Source organism: Protopterus annectens, chromosome 8.part1, assembly GCF_019279795.1.
Source record: "Protopterus annectens isolate FY-2018-M chromosome 8.part1, PAN1.0, whole genome shotgun sequence".
NCBI classification, from domain to species: Eukaryota; Metazoa; Chordata; order Ceratodontiformes; family Protopteridae; genus Protopterus; species Protopterus annectens.
In genome coordinates, this window is record NC_056742.1 from 271,091,508 (window position 1) to 271,111,838 (window position 20,331).

The 20,331-nt window shown below is 38.9% G+C and overlaps 1 protein-coding gene across 1 annotated transcript in view; it reads right to left on the reverse strand.

Moving 5' to 3' along the window:
- GPATCH1 (G-patch domain containing 1) overlaps nt 1-20,331 on the reverse strand; it is a 780,183-nt gene that overhangs the window by 373,660 nt on the left and 386,192 nt on the right. Inside the window, exon 11 of the mRNA XM_044081593.1 lies at nt 4,151-4,438. Coding sequence (XP_043937528.1) covers nt 4,151-4,438 — 288 coding nt within the window. The remainder of the gene's footprint in view (nt 1-4,150; nt 4,439-20,331) is intronic.

The following is a 20,331-nucleotide window of genomic DNA, read 5'->3' on the forward strand; positions in this document are numbered from 1 at the left end:
AGCCAATTCACTTATTTGAAGTACCCTGGAGGTGCAGCTGTTATCAAATACTTTATCATCAGTGTGACTATGAAGCAAAATACTTGAAAAATAACTTTTTTTTTTTTTTTTTTTTTTTTACAGTTGAAGTTATAAGCCTGAAAAAAGAAGCTGGTGTTGGTCATGTTCATTAAAGTGACCCCAACATCTGTTATCCTTGCTACAGAGAATAAGGCCTGGGAGGACATGCTACGAAAGTTGGAGGACTGTGAGGACATGTAAGAAACCACTGGCATATCTGCTCCAAAGGGGTTGAAAAGGGGCTAGCTTGCAAAAGAAAATCTAGACCTAGGGGGTGGTAAACTAACTCTTTGATTAAGACATTCTCAGGCCTCCTTGATGCAAGTAAAGCAGTCTTCTACTCCTTCACTAAGTCCTTAGTGAAGGTCCTTTCAACTTTAAGTTTCTTGTGTCAGTGTTCTTTTTCTCTGTTTCCTTCTATGTGAAGGAACTCCTGCACTAGCATAAGGCTGGCTTGACTCTGAAGCAGATGTCTAGATTAAGGCCCCCATCATCTTATGCACCTGCCAGGCACAGCAATTTCTTTTAAAGGTTTTACTAGTAAAACCTACATAAATCTGGAAGTCTATCAGAAGGTGAGATTATCTTAAGCAGAAAACCACTCAGAATGCAACTCTTTATATGGGACGCAAGTCTTTGTAAAGCATCAGATGTATGCAACACCAAAGGCTTTTCAAGCCTGCATGAAGCTTGTCCAGGGAAACAGAACAGTATTTCCACAAAACTGCTCACCAACAAAATTTCAGTCTAACAATTTAGCATGCACCCCTGCATCAGTGAGGAAACAACTCATGCTGGAGCATTCATAATCCTTTGAGAATAAGGTAATTTGGGTGGACATCTGCCTGCAAAAATTCCCACATCATGTTTATACTACTGCAACTGTCATACATGCAAAGACTATCACGTTTCTTCTCAAAGGGTGTTTGTCACTTTTTATGATTGTGTGACCACTGGATTAGTGTATTTAAATTAGTGGGGGTGTGGGAGTGGGCAAAGTCCTCCACATGCTGAATGCAGGGCGGACTTAATATTCCGAAAAAAATAAAATAAATATTTTGTGTTTCATATACATAGATGTTTGTGCTACAACAATGGTAATTTCTCATTGTTAGTGGACATTCCTTGTCTCCAATGTCTTTTCAAGGGCCTAAGACAATCAGAACAGAATGAGAAATTAGCTGATAAAAGACAGAAGGGATGAACGTTATCACAGAGGAATGAAAGACATATGAAACACACAGCAACTTGAAAAACTGAATTCCATATTGGAATAACAACTCAGAATTCTACATTGGTAGTTCTTCGTGCAACACAGACTATAAAGAAAGGGAAGGCAAATGCCCGAGATGTGTGGCTTTAGAAGCCAACGTGTAATGTACCTCCTGGGAGTATATGACAGCTAGAATGCAATGGAAAAGTGCACTGGAAAACACAAACAACATATTTCAGAAGGAGATGGTAAAGTCGAGGGAATACTGTGTACAGAAGAATAGGGAAAAGAAAAAAAGATTGACAGAGTAAGAACACTTTGCTGTTAACAGTCCTGAAAGACAAGGAATCTTAAGGCATAAAAAAATAGGGGAAGGACACTAATTCTGATTAGGTGAACATACAAATTTATATGCTGGGAGCATACCTCTCAACCTCTTAGCCCAAGAAATCTGGACAAAGCTTAAAATAATGGCTGACACAGGCAGAAATACAGGGATATACTTTAATATTGCTCTTGTAAACTTAGAAAGTTGCTACAACAGGTTTTGTGTTAGCAAGCATTTTCTGAAGAATATGAAGTCTGACAATCAGATGTATGCCATCATTTAATGACTTAGGTCCTCAGTGATTTGTCAGAAAACCACAAATTTTATGAGGAATGCACCAAAAATACGAAACAAAATCTGGACAGTTGAGAGGTATGCTGGGAGATTGTAGCAATTAAGGACAAAATGAGTTGAGATCTTAGAGTATTACAAAGTGAATGCTAGAAAGAGTTTGGGAGATAAGGCACCATAACAGCAAGGGTGTGGTAAAGATGATATTTCATCATTCACATTGCAGGGGAGTGATTTTGAGGAAAATGAAACACAAGGACACAGATGTGCAAAGACACATATGGTGTTACAGCAGGTACCACAGGACTGAAGCAGATAAAATCATGATGATCTATGAATTGTAGTAAGAAAATAACACAAAATGGAGGAGCAGTTATAGTAAATGTATTCAAAAGTTAAAAATTTGTTCACCAGTTATAGTCAAAATGTGATGCTCTTTGTTCAGCTAGAACAAGCATATTTAGTGAAATGCAATCTACATATATGTAAATTGCAGACATTCATGTATGGTCATCTTGTTTTTTATTCTTATAAAATTCAATACAATTATATTTATAAAGTAATCTAATGCACTGTGTGAAAATTAAAATCAAGACCAGACAACAGTCTATTTCAAATGATTTCATAGTAATGTCTTTCGGCTTTTCCTGGTTAGGGGTCGCCACAGCGGGTCTCCAGTCCACTAATGACTGGCAGTGGATTTTTTACGGTGTCGAGTTGCCAGCCTGATGCCCAACCTTCGAAGAAGGCACACCTATTCAAGCACGCACCTATCTGCATGTCTAATGTCACTCAACCGCGGGGAGGACATGCAGACTCCACACAGAAGGCACTCCAGCTGAGAATCGAACGGGAGAACTTCTTGCTGTGAGGTGACAACACTAACCGCTGTACCACCGCGGCATACATTTCAAATGATTTCATACACATAAAGAAAGAAAGGGAAAAAAATTAAATTACTCATAAAACCACCAGCAACTTAGTTGTACCTATTCAAAAAATGAATGAAAGGTTTTTGCCAAAAGCTTAAAACTTTTCTGATACATATTTCTACAGGCATGCTCCTGTAGTCTCCATTTTCTTCTAAGCATTTCACTCTTATGACTGCCAATCAAATTATTGGGGGTAGGGGCAGTAAATCCCAAATATCAAGTTACGTTACACTTTGTCATTTCTCATTTTTTTGGTCCCTGAACTGTCAAATACAGCAATGTCTAACCTAACTCAAGTAAATAAACTGCCCACGATTGAGAGAAGTATATATCACACAGAATACTGCTTCTATGGAACAGTCTTACATTCCATAAAGCAAAGTACTTCTCTATTCAAGTGTAACTTGGAAGAATGAATGGGAAACCACAAATTCACCTCTGGTTTGGCACCCATGTCCCTCACGAACAAGGGAAACAAGTAAATGTCCCAGCATACATTTGTTCTGCCAACATTTAACTTATTGCTATGCAAAAGATAAGGGCTAAAAACTACCATGGGAATGTATAGCTAGGCTTTTAAGATCCTCACAGATCAACAGTCTAGTAGGTACCTATGAACATATACTGTAAGTTATGTGATAGCATCTGTAAAATTCTTATGACTGAATAGTAAACATACACTGTGCTATGCTTACAGAGACAAAAAGCAGTCTAATGATAGAAGATAGCATTTATTGTTCAAGGATACTGTGCTTTGGAATTTCACTTTCCCTGACTTGTAGCAACCTCAGAATTAGAAAATGCAAGTTCACTGGAGCTGGGAGGGTGGGGTGTCAAGGCCTTCTTAAAGGTTTCTTTGCTCTATCATAAGACAATGGCTTTTTAAACTATTTCTAAAGGTTGCTAAACTCTGACTGCCCATCTTATAACTTGCAGAACTGGGCACTGGTAAATACTGGACATTCATACAGTCTGGCTTTATTACAGCCTCATAGCATTAGACAACATGACACAGCAATGTAACTGCAATTCTGGGACAGGAACTCAGTAAAGCCACTTGCTTTGTTTGGTGAACACCTCTCAGTCTCAAGACAGGAACTCTCAGTACAGCTACTTGCCTTGCCTGGTGAATACCTCTCAATTTTCATGCATCAACATAGCACATATACTGCATGTAAAGGGACCATGGCAGACAATGTGCTACATTTTGCATAGGTCATCCTGGGTAAATAAAACATCAGATACTTTCAGTATTTAACCAACTTCAAACTGACAAGGAAAATAATTTCACTTGATTACTCAAAGCTCTTACAAATTGTTATTTACCTTTCTGCCCTTGTTTTAAATTTTCCATATATTCATCGTATCGTTTCTGCTTCTCTGGATTTTTGGCAAATGGTTTAAAGTCACTGGAAGATGAGCTTGCTTCTCCTCTCTGAGCAGATGTCCACAAATCACATGCTTCAGCAGAATCTACAGAACAGAATTGACTACCAGAGCTTTGCTGTACCAGCCCCTTAACTTCAGCTGTTTTCTGTAGAGCCACCTTTTTCACCTCGGTTATCCTTTCTTTGTCTTTGTCAGATAGAAGGTCAAAGACAGACCCTGGAACACCTAATAACAAGTAAATACTCCAGTTTCAGTTTAACAAAACACTTTACACAGTCAGTACAAGGCCTTCAGTGACATGCAGCAGCACAGTAAAAAAAATAATGCATGCAACAAAGAACTGATCTATATTTCAAAAACAGTGATTGGTACCCCACTATCTTGGTAGGTTCATGTCCACACTGTGCCTTATATAGTTGGCATAGTTTCCTGTATAACTTGGATACATGGCTAAACATGGAGTAAGCTATCATCCCAACAAGTTCTACTATGTAAAAAAAAATAAAGTAACATCACACATCACTGACTGCAAAAAAACTCACAAAAACAATGCTTTTGTAGGAAGGCAAGCCTTCTGGAGAATGAACTCAGACATCTTCATCACTCAATACACAAGTCTAAAATTGCACAACCTTAGAGAAAGTGGGGAAACATTTTCTTGCACTCCACTCTTCACTGATTTAACTCTGCTAAAAAGTCTTTTTTTCAATGAAACACAAGAGCCAGTGCCAAATAAATGAAATTTGTTCAATGACACACATTTTGTCAGAAAAACAACTCAACAGAGAAAGTACAATGTAGACATTCTGTAGCAGTTATCATCTATGGAATATCCTGTCTGCAGATAGTATGACGGGTGACCCGACTTCCAGAGCTATACCTTCCCCCAGAGACTTCAGTCAACTTCCTTCTAATGCCACATAAGGAGGCTGGTGGTATAAGAGGAGCATCGGTAGACATCATCTTTTAGATCTTTCTTGCTTTTACTATATGAGAAGGTAAAACGCAGCAGCAGAGCCTAAGTGGGCTAGACTTCCATGGATAAGAGGTTCACCCCAGAAGGCCTCAGTCTTCCTGTCTGGGAAGTATAGTAAGTGCAATGAAGGAAGAGCTTGGGAGAGAGACAAAAGGGATGGAAAGGGATAAAACTACTGCCATCCCAACCATATGGTGCCAAGAAAAGAACAACAGGAGAAGAAGAAAGAGAATATGGAATATGGACTGCAACAATGAATATACTGAAACATCCACTTTTATGGTACGTTCCTACCACAACTACATTCTTCAAACTACTCACTGCTGCATTCATCACCTGTGTGATGATTCCTAGAGTATACGACAGTGGGTGGCTGGTTGTAAAGGGTGTTCTGTGAAAACCGACAGTGCAAAATGTCAGCGACAAACCCTGCCCCGAATGTAGATGCCACACCTAGGATGTAGTGTTTGGACAGAAGTCCATACAGCTGCTTCTAAAATGGACATTTAAAGAAACATGAGGCATTTCTTGAATAATCTTGACAAGTAGTCCAGGACCAGTGCACATGCATACTGTTTGGGTCCTGATCCCATAACAGGCATCACAGCGAAAATCTCCTCCAGTTTGCTAGGTATGATTTCCTACCCTTGCTGCTTTCTTAACCTTCCTCAAAATATTGAGCACATCCTCTGAATATGTGTCTGGATGGGATTAAGGTCAAATCAAACAAACTATTAAATGCTACAGTGGTCAGGATGGGTTGCATTAAGGAACCTTTTTTTCTGTGCGAAAAGATTCACATTTTAAGGCAACACCCCTGGCCGTTCCTTCGCTAGACCTAAAAGTGCTGTTACAGGCCACAAGCAATTCATGTGGACCACTTGCAGGGGCATCCACAGAAACAGGTGGAAGTCAGAGGCAAAGAGATCAGCAGATAGAACATGCTTAGTTCCCACATTTCATTATATCAAGGTTAAGGAGCTGTTGCTGGGGTACAGCAACTGTGAACTGAGCAAGGCAGTGATCCAGCCATGAGAAAAACGCCTCCATTAATCACAGGGGGACAAAAAAAAATCTACATGTTCGGTTACACAGGTAAACTCCTAAGCATAGCCAAAGCCCCTGATAATGCAGAGGAATTCCTGAGCTAGAGCAATGGGCTTTGTGTCACCCATGACAAGCCACTCAGGGGAACCTAATGCTGACTTGACAAGGAACTTGAGAACTCTTGCCAGTTCTGTAGTGGGGTACAAGATAGGCTACTTTGCAAATTGGCCTACTCCCTACCATCCCACTCTCATCATGTATTCCAGGGAGAAACTAATGGAATACAGATCTCCCACTTTGCTCAGGGATTCTCAATCTCTGTTATTATGGAATGAATGGGCCAAATGGGTGCAGGTAGTTGAGACATTAGTCTCATTCCTGTGTTGTGTGTGTGTGTGTGGGGGGGGGGGGTGATTAAAAAAAAGCTCTTGTAAGAGCATCTTAGCACAACTGTGTGGACAGCAGATAAGATGAACTCATAACGTATTCCTGTTACCACAGACTAATGGCAGCACTTACAGCAGGAAAATCAAGCTCTTGTAATAGCAACAGATCCTCTTCTTCTTCTTCTTTTCCCGGTTAGGGGTCACCACAGCGGATCACCTGTCCGCTCATGATTGGCAGTGGAGTTTTACAGTGTCAAGTTGCCAGCCCGGTGCCCAACCTTCCACAGAAGGCATATGCATGCACGCACCCACACCTAGGGCCAATTTAGAGTGTCCAATCCACCTACAGCATATCTTTGGGATGTGGGAGGAAACCAGAGCACTCGGCGGAAACCCACGCAACCACAGGGAGGACATGCGGACTCCACACAGAAGGTATCCCAGCTGAGAATTGAACCAGAGAACCTCTTGCTGTGAGGCGGCAACGCTAACTGCTGCACCACCGTGGCCGCCCACATCAGATCCAGTTTTCTTAAAGAGAGTGATTTTAGATAACACCTCTAAAATCTATGAAGTTGTCATTCAGCATATCAGTCAGAAACGCTAAACACAAAACTAAACATGAAATTGTTTACAAGACCCTGACATTTTGCACAACTCCATATTTAGAGCATCACTTGCCTGTAATCAATGTTTTCTGCAAATGCACAACAAACATAAAAATAAATAGGTCCACATTATTTCATCAAATGGCTTTTCCTTAGAAATGCCATTCATTGACCCCCCCCCCCCCCCCCCACACACACACACACACACACTAATTATATATACCAACTCCAAGATCACACTACAGTGGGGAAAGGGCAGATTTCCTGATTCCTACTGTAACATGATCTCAGAACGTTTTGATGAATGGCATTTCCGATGAAATGCCATTCGACAATGTGGTTGTTTGATGAAATAACAGGGACCCGAATAAATAAATACTGCACTCCCAACTTACAGCTTCCTGTTCCAAAGTAGTTTATACTAACTAGATTTGGAGTTCCCAATTCCACATTACAAAGACCCTACTTCTGTGCATTAACAGTACTCAGCCTGCCAGAGTCCATACCTAAAAACACTCTTTCTTTCAAACTTCAAATATTCTTTGTTATAAACAGATACATTCTCCTTTCTAGGAGTCTTGTGCTTTCCATCTTCAGTTCATATTCTACAAAAAATTGCAGATACCCAGTGCACTTATAGCAGTTACTGAAACAAAACTATTTTCTCATTAAAAATTATAAAGTAAATACAACAAATGTCCCTGTCCATGAGTGTGCCTTCCAACCCCACCTATAAATTCATATACAGCAATGATAATTTGTATGGAGTGAGGTGTGGGAGTTCCAATAAAAGAGCATCAGCTTAGTCAGTTCTGGAGATGTCTTTTTCACTTGACTGAAGGAAAGTTGGTTAATGCTTGTCAATTTCAAGTAACACTTCAACAAAGTACCAAATAATTAAAATAACAACAAAAATAACCTAGTCAGAATGATAACAACACATAGCTCTGTGGTTCAGTGGGATAAAGCTCCAACTGGGACACAATGTGACCTGGGACTGACTAACAATTTAGGAACTGAAGGAGCTGAGGGAGGATGGGACTCATTGACCAATGCTGGGTTGCCAATCGGGGGGGGGGGGTCCACCTGCTGCAATGACAGCACTTAATGAACAGCAAAGTGCATAGCATACATATACCATGGACATGCTTATGCCTCTGCCAGGCTGTGTCCACATGGGATCCTTCATGGGTCCTGTGTGGAAATGTGCATTGTCACAGCAGAGTAGTTCAGGCCCTATATTTGTCAATATGTACAAACATACCCTCGTGACTGCATAGATGACAGCTGCAGGAAGATCTACTCTTGCCTTGGCGACAGAGAATGAACAAGTGACAATGGTTTAGTCAAGAAGGTCAACAGATATGTGGCCTACAACACAATACAGAAAAAAGATCAAAAGGTGATCAGTAAGAGAGTAAAACTCAACTATAAAACATCACTTCTGCGGGAAGAAAAGCACTTCTGCATTCCATGCTCCCCACTAGTCGTATTCAACAACTTTCATTTGGTAAAACCCAGGGAAGTAACATATGCAACACTAATCATGGAGCTGTTAAATATAACCAGAAGGTGTGACAGGTGAGCTCCCCTTGAACGGTCAAGTTGTCTGTCATTTCTTTTGTACACTGTTGTAAGTTCCTCCTGTTGAACTTCAGTCAAGTGTGACTTCAAGCAAATTTTTTCAGATAAATGGGTTTTAATTAAATAAAGCAGACCAGCTGGTAGCTAATCTACCCACTTCAAATGCCTGAAATTAAGAAAGTCATCCTCTTATTTCTATCCTGAAATGAAAATAAACTGTTCACCCCTTTTCCTCTCATCTTCCACCTGAAACAAACTACGGTGAACTCACTATCCACAACTTTACCCACCAATATTTACTTAATGAAACTGTTACAAAAATCAATCATCTTCCAGTTGTAGACATAGCTGCAATCTTTGTGCATTATAAACATGAAACAGATTAACAGCCATAACTTATTTCCATGGTTTTTCCTGATTTCAATGTGTTTCAAAGGAAATTTCAACTAAAAGGCACAACTTTTTACAACCTGTCCCCAAATATTCAACATATGGTCTTACACGTCCCCATCTCCTAAACTACGGCTATAACACGAGGCAGTGATTTTAAAGAGTACAGAAAAATAATGATCAACATATAGTTACTACAACTGCTTAAATGTATGCATTTCACTTTCCCAAGTTTCCTATTTTGGACCATTTTTTGGTATTAGCTCTGATATTTCAGCAAAAATGGTCTGTTATATAATTAAATCTGCAGAACTTGTCAAAAGGCATATGCTCTGAGAACTGATGTCTATTATTTAAAATAATATGTGCAATGCATAACACAAGCATCTAGAACACACAGCAATCTATAGATTTTATCTTCTCTTCTCCTCCCTCTTTCCCATACATCCCAAATTTATCAAATATCTTTCAACATAGTCACTGTGGTCCATCTGCACTGCATGTTAACAATCAATACTTACAACTGTCTGAATAAAATGCAGAATATCATTATGCAGAAATTTTACATTACCAAATGCTCACAATAAAGGGTGACACAGTGAAAACAGGGTGCAGAGAAATGCAGCCTCTGTGCCCTTCAACTTAAGTGTGTAGTAATGAGGAAGAGTTCCTAGTGAGGATGCGAGTCCACGTACCCTACAGTTTGAAAGCACTGCCAGTGACTGTGGGCTGAGGAGACTGTAGTGCCAACAAGGCACAGCACTGCAGCAAGTGTGCCATGCGGTATGAGGTCAGTGACAGATAAAGAGAGGAAGACTATAACAGCAAGTGAATACATTACCAGTGAACTCTCTGAAATGTGGGAAGAAGGTACTCACAGCAAATACAAGGTACAAACACTGCAGCCTGTGCATTCTATTAGAACAAAGTTCTGCCAGCACTACAGAGACAATGCCTTTCATTTTTGTATTAGTTTGATAAATACATTATACTCAGAAAGCGCAGCTGTTTCTGCTGGAGTGACCCAGGATCAATGTCGAGATCAATGATTTGTTCACAGTTATACGGTATACAAGTCATGATCGAGGCAATTAAGCTTGGGACTAAATTATGTCAAATGTTGTCAGTTCACAGCCTTGATCATTTGCAGTAAACTGCTATACACGCCAAGAATGCATAAGACTACATGGAAAGGAGTCACACATATATACTGAGTGTGCAATGCAGGACAGTGTTGTGCATCTATGCAAAAATGGCACCTACATGTCCTTACAGTCGAACACCACAGAGCACAGCTGTACCACGTACCATCCAGGAAGCAGTTATACACAGTGTGAACCACTGATGCCTAGTTAGTATGCCAAAATGAGCAATGCAAGTCACAAAAGCTTACATAACTGTGTCATGCTCATTGCAAATTCCTGCAAATTAGGCTTCACCTGCATTTCAACTGAACATTAAACTCTGTAGTTGACATAAAAAACTAATGAGTCCTGTTGTATAACTGGTTATTACTGGATAATACTGCTGTAAGTACAGCCCTTCAGTCTATATTGGATTAATTATGGTGCTGCTGTATTGTATCATCATCAGCTCTGTACAGGGGATATGACAGAAATCTGATCTAATCCATTTGTTGTGTGTGTATGTGTATGTGTTGGTGAGTATTATTGCTGAATATGTGCTGAGGAAATGGCTAGGTCTACAGTACTGCCATTTCCAATTTGCTGGGACTTTGGAATTTTGTTTAGTACATTTTGCAACAAGTCTACAGTACACTCGTCAATGAACTGTGGAGTGCTGTTAGTCACGTTACGTGACTCATTAGTATATGTGATGAACACAAGCTACTTGTGTCGCATACCTCTCAACCTCTAAGAAAAATAAATCTGGACAAAGCCTAAAATGATGGGGGGACAAATAGAGACACATTTTAAATATTGCCCTTACAAACTTAGAAAGTTGATAGAATAATAGGCTTTGCATTGGCATGAATTTTCCGAAAGATGTGGAGTCTTAAACTCAAATGTTTGTCATTATTTAATGGCTTCAATCTTCAGGTATTTGCCAGAAAGGGACAGATTTTAAGGGGAACACACCTAAAATATGAGGCAAAAATCTGGACATTCTGCAAAAACCTGTACAGATGAGAAGTATGCTTATGTGGTATGTAGTAACACATTACTTGTGCAGCCCTAGAATTCACCTACATTTTAAACTATGTGCTGGTCTTTTCCCTGTATTACTTCATGCATTATCCATTGCCACTGCAGATTATGCTTGCAAATCACACCCAGAGCCTATACTCTCAAGACTTTAATACCAACTTTCTAATATAAATACTACTTTTAAAACTATAAAACAAAATGTAAGACACACAAATTCATTCCATCAACACCTTCTGTCAACATACATGCAGTGCAAATCTAGGGCTTGTGTCTGTTATGCTAATGACCCAGGTGTAATCAACATCCTGGGATGGCCAGAGAGGAAGGAAAAGTGAGCAACAGTCATTTCCTTCCTTTGGGGGAGGGGTGACCACAGATACTTGGGAGACACAACCTGAGAGAGTAACTGAATGCCCATGTGCAGAAGTGCCTAAAATGAGACTGGATGTTGAGATTTTCAGGATGGCTGCAAATTGAGTAACAGCTTAATTTCAGCTCTCCCAATGTGAAAAAAAGAAATTCAGAAAGAGAGCCGGTAAACTCGTACTTCTGGGTAAATTTAAGTAAATGCACAGTCTGGATGCCAGCAAAAAGAAATTCAGGGAACATGAAAGAAAATCAATCACAAAATGTGATGAAAAAACACTGACTGGGAATAATTCTGCAGCTGTTCAGAAAAAAAGCGGTGTACGCTCTAGCTGTGGTACAAGTCAAGAGTTCCACTAACATAGTAGAAAAAATAAGTCAAATGTACTCAGAGCTGATTAAAATAAATGAAACACTGAAGGAGTATATCAACTCAAATAACAAAAGAATAGAAAAAATGGAGGAAGCGTTAAAACATATTCAGATGAGGTGAGAAAACTGCAAAACTTTGAGGTGGAAATGAAGAAAAGGCTGGCTGAATAAGTGATTGCTCAGGAAGAGATATTTCAAAAAAAAAAAAAAAAACAGAATTAGAGAACAGAGCACATAGGAAAAACCTGAGATTTTATGCTTTACCAGAGAAGCTGGAAGAAAAAAATGCATTAATTTTATGAAAATACAAATAAGCAACTGGACTGGTATTCCATGCAAAGAGTTGTTAATTGAAAGGTCACATGTGTACGCTCCATATGAAAATACAAATAAGCAACTGGACTGGTATTCCATGCAAAGAGTTGTTAATTGAAAGATCACATGTGTACGCTCCAAACCTGGCCTTAAGAAAGCAACCTGGGCCTTTAATAATAAAGATGCAATCCTACAGGCAGGAGTTAATTCTGGCAAACCTGTGGCAGAAGGACAAGGTACTAAAAGTGAGAGAGAGTGGAAAATGATTACTCACTGTACACCAGGCAGAAGAGGAGTAAGTTTATTCCACTAATCAGAGAATATCAAGAAGCAGGAGTGAGATTCAAGTTGCTGTACCCAACTACTTTCAAAATGCTCCTTCTAAGAGGGAAACAATCATTTTTTTTGATGTAGAGCAAGCTAAGGAAAAAATACAAATGTTTGTCCAACAAAAAGTGAGCTATGAATCAGAAAGAGATTCTGCTTCTTGTTCTTCAGTAATAAAGATGACAGAGAGACTGTGCAGTGAAACCTTTTCCAATGTTTCACCAGAAAAGGCTTGAGACACAGAAAAAAGCCCAAGAGTTGACTACAAGAACCAAGAGTACATTGGAAAAGAAGCAGAGACTGGATTTGGGAGATGGAGATCAACAGGAATAAAATTAGCAACTTGGAAACTGACAAATAAATGTGGGATTACAAGGCATTAACAATATTTGCAAAACATGACAGGACAAGAAAAGCTGGAAACACTGGACTTTTTTGACTTTGTTAAACTGATAGAATACTCTTAAGCACATGCCTTAAGTTCATGTTATTAATGTTTGAAATAACATTTAGGAGGGGAAAGAGGAAGGAAAGTTAACTGTAAGTAAAACAAAATTTTGTTCTTTATAGTAGTGTTTTTATAATGCATGATATTAATCTGCATGCTATAAAGTAACGTTTTCTCAGTTATTTTCAGGTGTAATGGGGATACTAAAGTAAACAGGTGTGCCTGTTTTTTTCCTTCTTCTTTCTCCTTGTTCAGTTTTAAGAAATATAGGCACTACAATGTAAAAAAGAAGAAAAGTCTAGTCAAAAGAGCAGGATGCAAGAAAAATAGATATGATTTTTTTTCCTTTTTGCACAGAAAAATGATTGGATTAAGGCCCTTGGCTTGATCTTGTAACAAGTTTTAAGAGAAACCAGATAAATAAAAAAGAACATTGTTGAGCAAATAAACGAGTGCTTGTAGAAGCAACTTTGTATCTGGTTCTCATGTTTCCATGGAGACAATCTGATAAAGAGCAATACGAATAGAATACTTATTTATTTCAATAGCTACAACTGTTTTTCCAATCTGGGAGAGTAATAAAGATAAGACAAAAAACAAACAGCACTTAGAAGCACAGGTTGTACCATGCATCTTAGTATGGATAATATTCTTTTTAGGTTAAGCAAAGTCTGCGAGTGCAGCTGTCAGTCTGGGACAATTGTACCTATTAAGAGGATAAAACTTCAATGTTTGAAGATGTACATATTTTTGTGCATTAGTATTAAGTTAATAGGTTTTTGGGGTGTACTGGGGTGTTTTTTTTTTTGAGGGCTTTCAATAAAACAAAAAGTTTTGTAAGATGCAACACAGGTTCATATAGATATGACAAGAAACAGCTGTATGAAAGATCAACCTGCCATGCATTAGTGTATGCATGTAACATAAAAGCTGGAACTAGACACTTAACAAAAAAGCTATTAGACATAAAAGGTGAGAATAATAACTTTTAAACATAATGACACTTTCTATATTATCTTTAAATGTAAATGGTCTCATAGATGTATACAAAAAAGAAAGACTAAAAAACAAAAAGAAGAGATCCTGTAAAGATACTGGAAATATTTCAAAAAATTATAAAAGTCTGTATAAAGCACAGAAATATGGAAATCAAGAAAAGGTACCCATGGTGATGTTTATGGAATAATTAAATATGCCAAGGTTAGAGGTAGGTGAGGCTCAATTACTACGAGTTAGGATAGGAGGAGATGAGCTAAAAATTGTGATGTATAATCCAATCCACAGGAAAGACCCCAGCAATAGATGGTATTCCTGTGGAAGCTTGAAAGGAAAAAACTGATAAAGACCAGGAAGGTTTTGTTTAACAGTATTTTAAGAGAAGGAGAAGCACCAATATCCTGGAGGAAAGTGGTGATGGCTGTAATACCTAAAGAGGGCCAAAACCCATCAGATCTAGCTTCAATGAAGCCCATTTCAACCCTAAAAGATGACTGTGTGTTTATTTCAATAATGGCTAAAAGAATGGCAAAGGTGATGCCAAAATGTATATATATATATATATATATATATATATATATATATATATATATATATATATATATATATATATATATATACATGGATCAATGTGAGTTTGTGGATGGGAGGCAAACATATGACAACATTAACAGAGCATTTATGATCCAGAGGGAAGCAGAATGTAAGAAAATACCACCGTTGTTGGTAGGTCTTGATGCACAGAAAGCATTTGACAGAATAAGCTGGGAGTGTATGAGTACAGCAATGGAAGTATTTGCATTCCCTGACAAAATTATAAGGTGATTAGGATATGACGGACCAGAGGTGAAAATTAAAATGGGTGAGTTCCTCTCTGATAATTTCTGTTTGAGCAGAGGAACTAGGCAGGGATGTCTTCTTTCCCCTTTGTTATTTGAATTATATTTAGAACTGCTGGGAAAAAAGTAAGGGACGCAGAAATTCAAGGATATAATTGGCATGGTAGTTAAGAAAAGCTAACTCTATTTGCAGATTATATTATTTTAGGGTCTATATTAGAACATCGAAGTTTCAAAACTTCAAATGTTCTAATATCGAACCCTATTCAGTGAAAGCTGAAAATATCGAAGCAACAAAAAAACTAATTTTTTCCTACGGAAAGAATTTGGTTGTCCGTTTCTGTTGCTTCAGTATTTTCAGCACTGTGGTGGAAAGTTACAGGTCAAGTTCAGGTAACTGTGCGATTGTGTGGACGTGAGAGGTAGGGCAGGTTAGGTGAGTGTGCGATAGTGATGGACCTTAAGGTTAAAGTTTGGGTTAAGGTAAGTGGATAGTTAGTGGTGTGTGTATAGTTTAGTGTAGGGTTAGGTGTAAGATTTTAGGTGTACGTGTGTGGATTGCTGTTTGTTTGGTGTGCTTGTGTTGTGTGTGTTTTGGAATAGCAAATTTTTTCCCCAAGGAAAAAATTCTCTGTTCTGAATGTTCGATATTATGTGGTTTAGATATTTTAGGTTTGATGAAATAGTGTTCGCTATTTTCATCTTTCGATAACCTGATATAAACGCTTATTTTATACCTGATAAAACCAGAAAAAATACATTTCAGCATTGTGGAACATTTTGAGACAGTTTCAGATCTTTTTTGAGATACAAAATTAATGATGCTAAAACAAAGCCAATAGCTGTAAATTACATACTCACACATGAATTGGTTCAGCAATATCCACATTTATGGGGACATGATAAAATTAAGTACTTAGGAGTATGGATTAAAATGGATTCTGGTGTGACAGCTAAGGATATGTGGGAACAGCCTAAACAAAAGATAGCACAAAAACTGAGAAATTGGAAGCTCTGTTTTATGGATATGGATACCAAGATACAAGCAGTTAAAAAGTTTTAGTCCCTTTAGATTTATACACAGGTCACAGATATTTTTATCAACCAGAGAAGAAGTTGTGGATAGCAATTAATAAAGAGCTGAAAGATTTTATCTGGAGGGGAATATGGCAAGAGTTAAGTAGGATAAGGTGATTCTTCCAACAGAACAAGGTTGTCTGGGTTTACCTGATTTGAAGGGGTATTTCAGAGCTCCACAGTTAAGGCTCTTATACATAGCACAAGCAGAAACCTATAATTCAGAGTAGAAAGGGATGATAATGAAACAGGGGGGTAGCTCAAAAAACAAGGAGAAACTGAGACTTTGGATGCAGATCCTTAAGGAGAATAACAAAAATCATACATAATATTATTAAAAGATCCGAATGGAGACGTGATAATTCAGCAAGCAAAGGAGAGTAGTATTGCTGAAAGTGAATTCATTTTCAAGTCTTGCTGAGTAGCTTCACAAGGCGGACCCTGTTTTTTCACAAAATCTCACCAAGATGACAATGATATACAGACTGTATTTTATATAGCATATATCACGGACAGAAGTAGGTCAAAAATTAAAAAGATAGCTGGGTGCACAAGACCCAGGATAAAAAAGTGCCCAATCCTGATAGGCACACTGCTGCCAAGACTGGAAAAAATGAGTGTAGAATCCTCAAAATATGGAAACATTAGTACAATGGGGCTAGGCCAGGCTCAGGGGCAGGATGCCCCCCCCACACCATTGTAGAAGGAAGTAGCAGTCCAAAAAAATCACAAAAACTGATAGGCCAAAAAAGAGCCGTAAAGACGACAGAGTGGACTACTGAAGACAAAAAGGAATTATGTATTGTTACTATTATGCAAAAAGCACAGTACTTCCAGACACAAGATAAACAAAAAGATTGAGAGAGAAATTAGAGGAAAGAAAAATATTTCCACAAGAAAAACTGTCAGAAGCCTCAAATAAAAATTTGTGCTCATTAATACAACAAATTTGTGAAAACATTATGTACATCAGGAAAAGTACAGTTGTGTACACTTACCATAAATGTAGATGTTTGAGTGTATTCACTGTTGCAGTCATTACATTTGGGTAATCTGCTGGCAGGTTACCCTCAGTCGGCCTGATTAACAAAGTCTTGGGTCCTGCGTCGGCTGCTGTCCCTTCTTCCATGATGTCAGGTCATCAGGGGTATAAAACATGCAGCCGACGCCATTACATCAGTTTTTCTTGCCCAAGATGTCAGGTGCCCCCCAAATGGGGAGCAAATAAAATTAAAAAACACAAAAAATATACCTCCAATCCCAAAAGCAAATACACCAAAAGGGCTTTTAAGCATAGTGAAAGAAAGTAGAGGTACAGCCAGAGAAAAATAGGGGACTGGAGGGAGGGTAACTAGGACTGCAACAGTGAATACACTCGAACATCTACATTTATGGTAAGTGTACACAACTGTAGTATGTTCTTCGTGTTTCACTGTTGCAGTCATTACATTTGGGTAGATTCCCAAAGCTATGGTTGGGTGGAGGGAATTGTACAGCATTAGGACCAGCTATAAAGCCCTGCAGGACAGCAGTGGCAAAGCCAGCTCTGGATTTAGAGAACAATGGTAAATGGTAATGTTTGGTGAACATATGAACTGAGCTCAAGGTAGCAGCTTTTAGAAGGTCCCTGGTAGGAACACCTCTGAGAAAGGCTGTAGAAGTAGATGCAGCCCTGGTGGAATGGGATCTGATCCCCTGGGGGATAGTTTTTCCATGGTGCATGTAGCAGAAATGAATGAAATAGCTTATCCATTTGGAAATGGTATGCTTTGAAATAGCCTTTTCCTCTGCCCCTTAAGCAAATGCCACCAGCAGTTGTTCAGATTTTCTTTGAGACTTTGTCCTGTTTAAGTAAAATCTAAGTTGTCTGCTGTGTACATCCAATGGATGCAAAATCCGCTCCCCCTTGTCTGTGGATTGGGAAAGAAAGTTGACAAATGAATGGTCTGATTAAGAGCCACACTGGATACCACCTTAGGCATGAAGGATGGATTGGTCCTGAGAGATACCCTGTCCGCATGAAAAATGATGAAAGGCTCCACTGCCATAAGAGCCTGTAATTCGGAAATCCTCCTAGCAGAAATGACTGCTAAAAGGAAAGCTGTTTTCCAGGAGAGAAATTTTAAGTCTGCAGTAGCAGCTGGCTCAAAAGGAGGGATAGTAAGCTTTTCCAATAAAAAACTGAGGTCCCAGGCAGGGGTTGGAGCTCTCCTGGGTGGTCTTAAGTTGTTGGCCCCTCTGAGATACTGCTTTAGCAGAGGATGAAAGAAGAAGGGAGGTTCTGTGTTGTAATGAGCTGAAATGGCTGAGGCATGGATTTTTATGGAAGAAAAGAACAGGCCCTTGTGAAGCATCTCAGTTAAGTATTGTAAAATCTGAGGAATGTTGGGCACTGCTGTGCTAATCCCTTGAGATTGATTCCAGGCGCAGAATCTTTTCCATTTGTCAGCATAAGATTTTCTAGTACTAGGCCTTCTCGCCTCCAAAATGACATCCATCATAGGTTTGCTGAGGGATGCTAAGGGTGAATTCAGGTGATTAGCCATGCTGCAAGATTCAAAGTTTGGAGTTGCGTGTGCAGAATTTGGTTGTTCTGCTGAGACAGTAAAGTAAGGTGTCTGAGGCAGGTGGCTCTCGAAGGAACTGGAAGGACCAGTTCTTAGTAGGCCAGTGCCTACTAAATCTTGGAGGTTGCACTTAAAAGAAATTGTTCACAGTTTGCATAGATTTAGCTTTATCTTCCATCTTTTTAAAAACTTCTTCAGCCTTATTACCAAAGAGCCGGTCCTGTTGTAAAGGAGCATCCGACAATTTTGCTTTAACATGATCAAGCAGATTTTGCTCTTTGAGCCAAGCATGCACAGACCCAGTTACAGCAGCCCTGCAAGAGGCCTCCAAAGAATCAAAACCACATTGCAAAGTATGTTTTCCAACTTGTTCAGCTGAATGCAATAAATCCTGTAAATCTTTGTTTTCCACACAGTCAGAAATTAACATAATTTTCTGTTTAAGCAGTCCCATGATATGCTGTTGATATTTTAGTATATTAAATTGACAGTTTAAAATTTGGAAAGTCTGACCAGTTTGTGTCATTCTCTTTTACTTCTCTAGGCAAACCAGTTTCTAAGGTTACTTTGGCTAGATGGCTTAAGGATTTCATAACTTTCCTCAACAACAAAAGAAAAGTGCAGCTGCCGGGACCTGTAAAGGCACATTCTACAAGAGCAGTAGCAACTTCCACTTCTACTTGGACATCCCCATATACCTTTATTATTCATAAGTTGGATCTTGTCTCCAGGGGACGAGTATCATTTGGTTCAGTGGTGCTCAGGAATATACTTTCATGAGACCTCCCAAGATTTACTAAGCTGGGAACTCTGTCCCACAGTCAAGGATTAAGTGAAGATTGACAACATCAGATAAATAAGTTATGTCTTACCATACTGTCCAATCTGTGTTGTCGATCTTCACGTATCCTTGACATCGCCACCCTTTTTCCCCCGCCTTTTAGGTTCTTGGTGGGATGAATCTATTCTAATAAATTGAATTTCTTGTTACGGATACAGATATGGTCTCTGATTTTTTATTTTCTGTCTGTCACTGTCTGGTGCAAACTCGATCTGGGGTAATCCTGAGAGGATCATTGTGGGTGAAGCTGGGCTCGAGAGGTTTTGGCGGGTGCGAGCTGGAGTGACGGCCGAGTCGGTTCCGAGGTACAGAACCGAACCCACATTCTAGAATAAGTGAAGATCGACAACACAGATGGAACATTATGGTAAGACATAACGTTTGCTTCTAGTAGTGTATGATAGATCCTGATCTGTTCTGATACTGTGTGTTTTTTTACCACATCTGTTTTTCTAAATATTTGTATTGATCTGTTCCATCTTTTATATTTTTCTAATAGTCGCACTTTTTTGTCTTAATTGCTTTATAGTTTTCTCTATTCAGTGCTTCTGTGATGGCATTTTATTTCTTTCCTTCCTTTCCCTTATTGTTGTGTTTTTGTGTTAAGACTTTATCTGTTATTAATTTAACTGCACAGTAATGCATCCTATTTTCTTCTGTTTTAGCATATGAACTTCTGTTAATAGCCTTGATTAATGTGTTCATAGGTAGGTACTAGGCTATCTGCTCAAGGGCCTAAGCAAGACTAGCCAACACGGTACCCTGGCTTATGCCACCCAAGAAAGTTAATTTCTTGTGCCCCTGTCGAGCA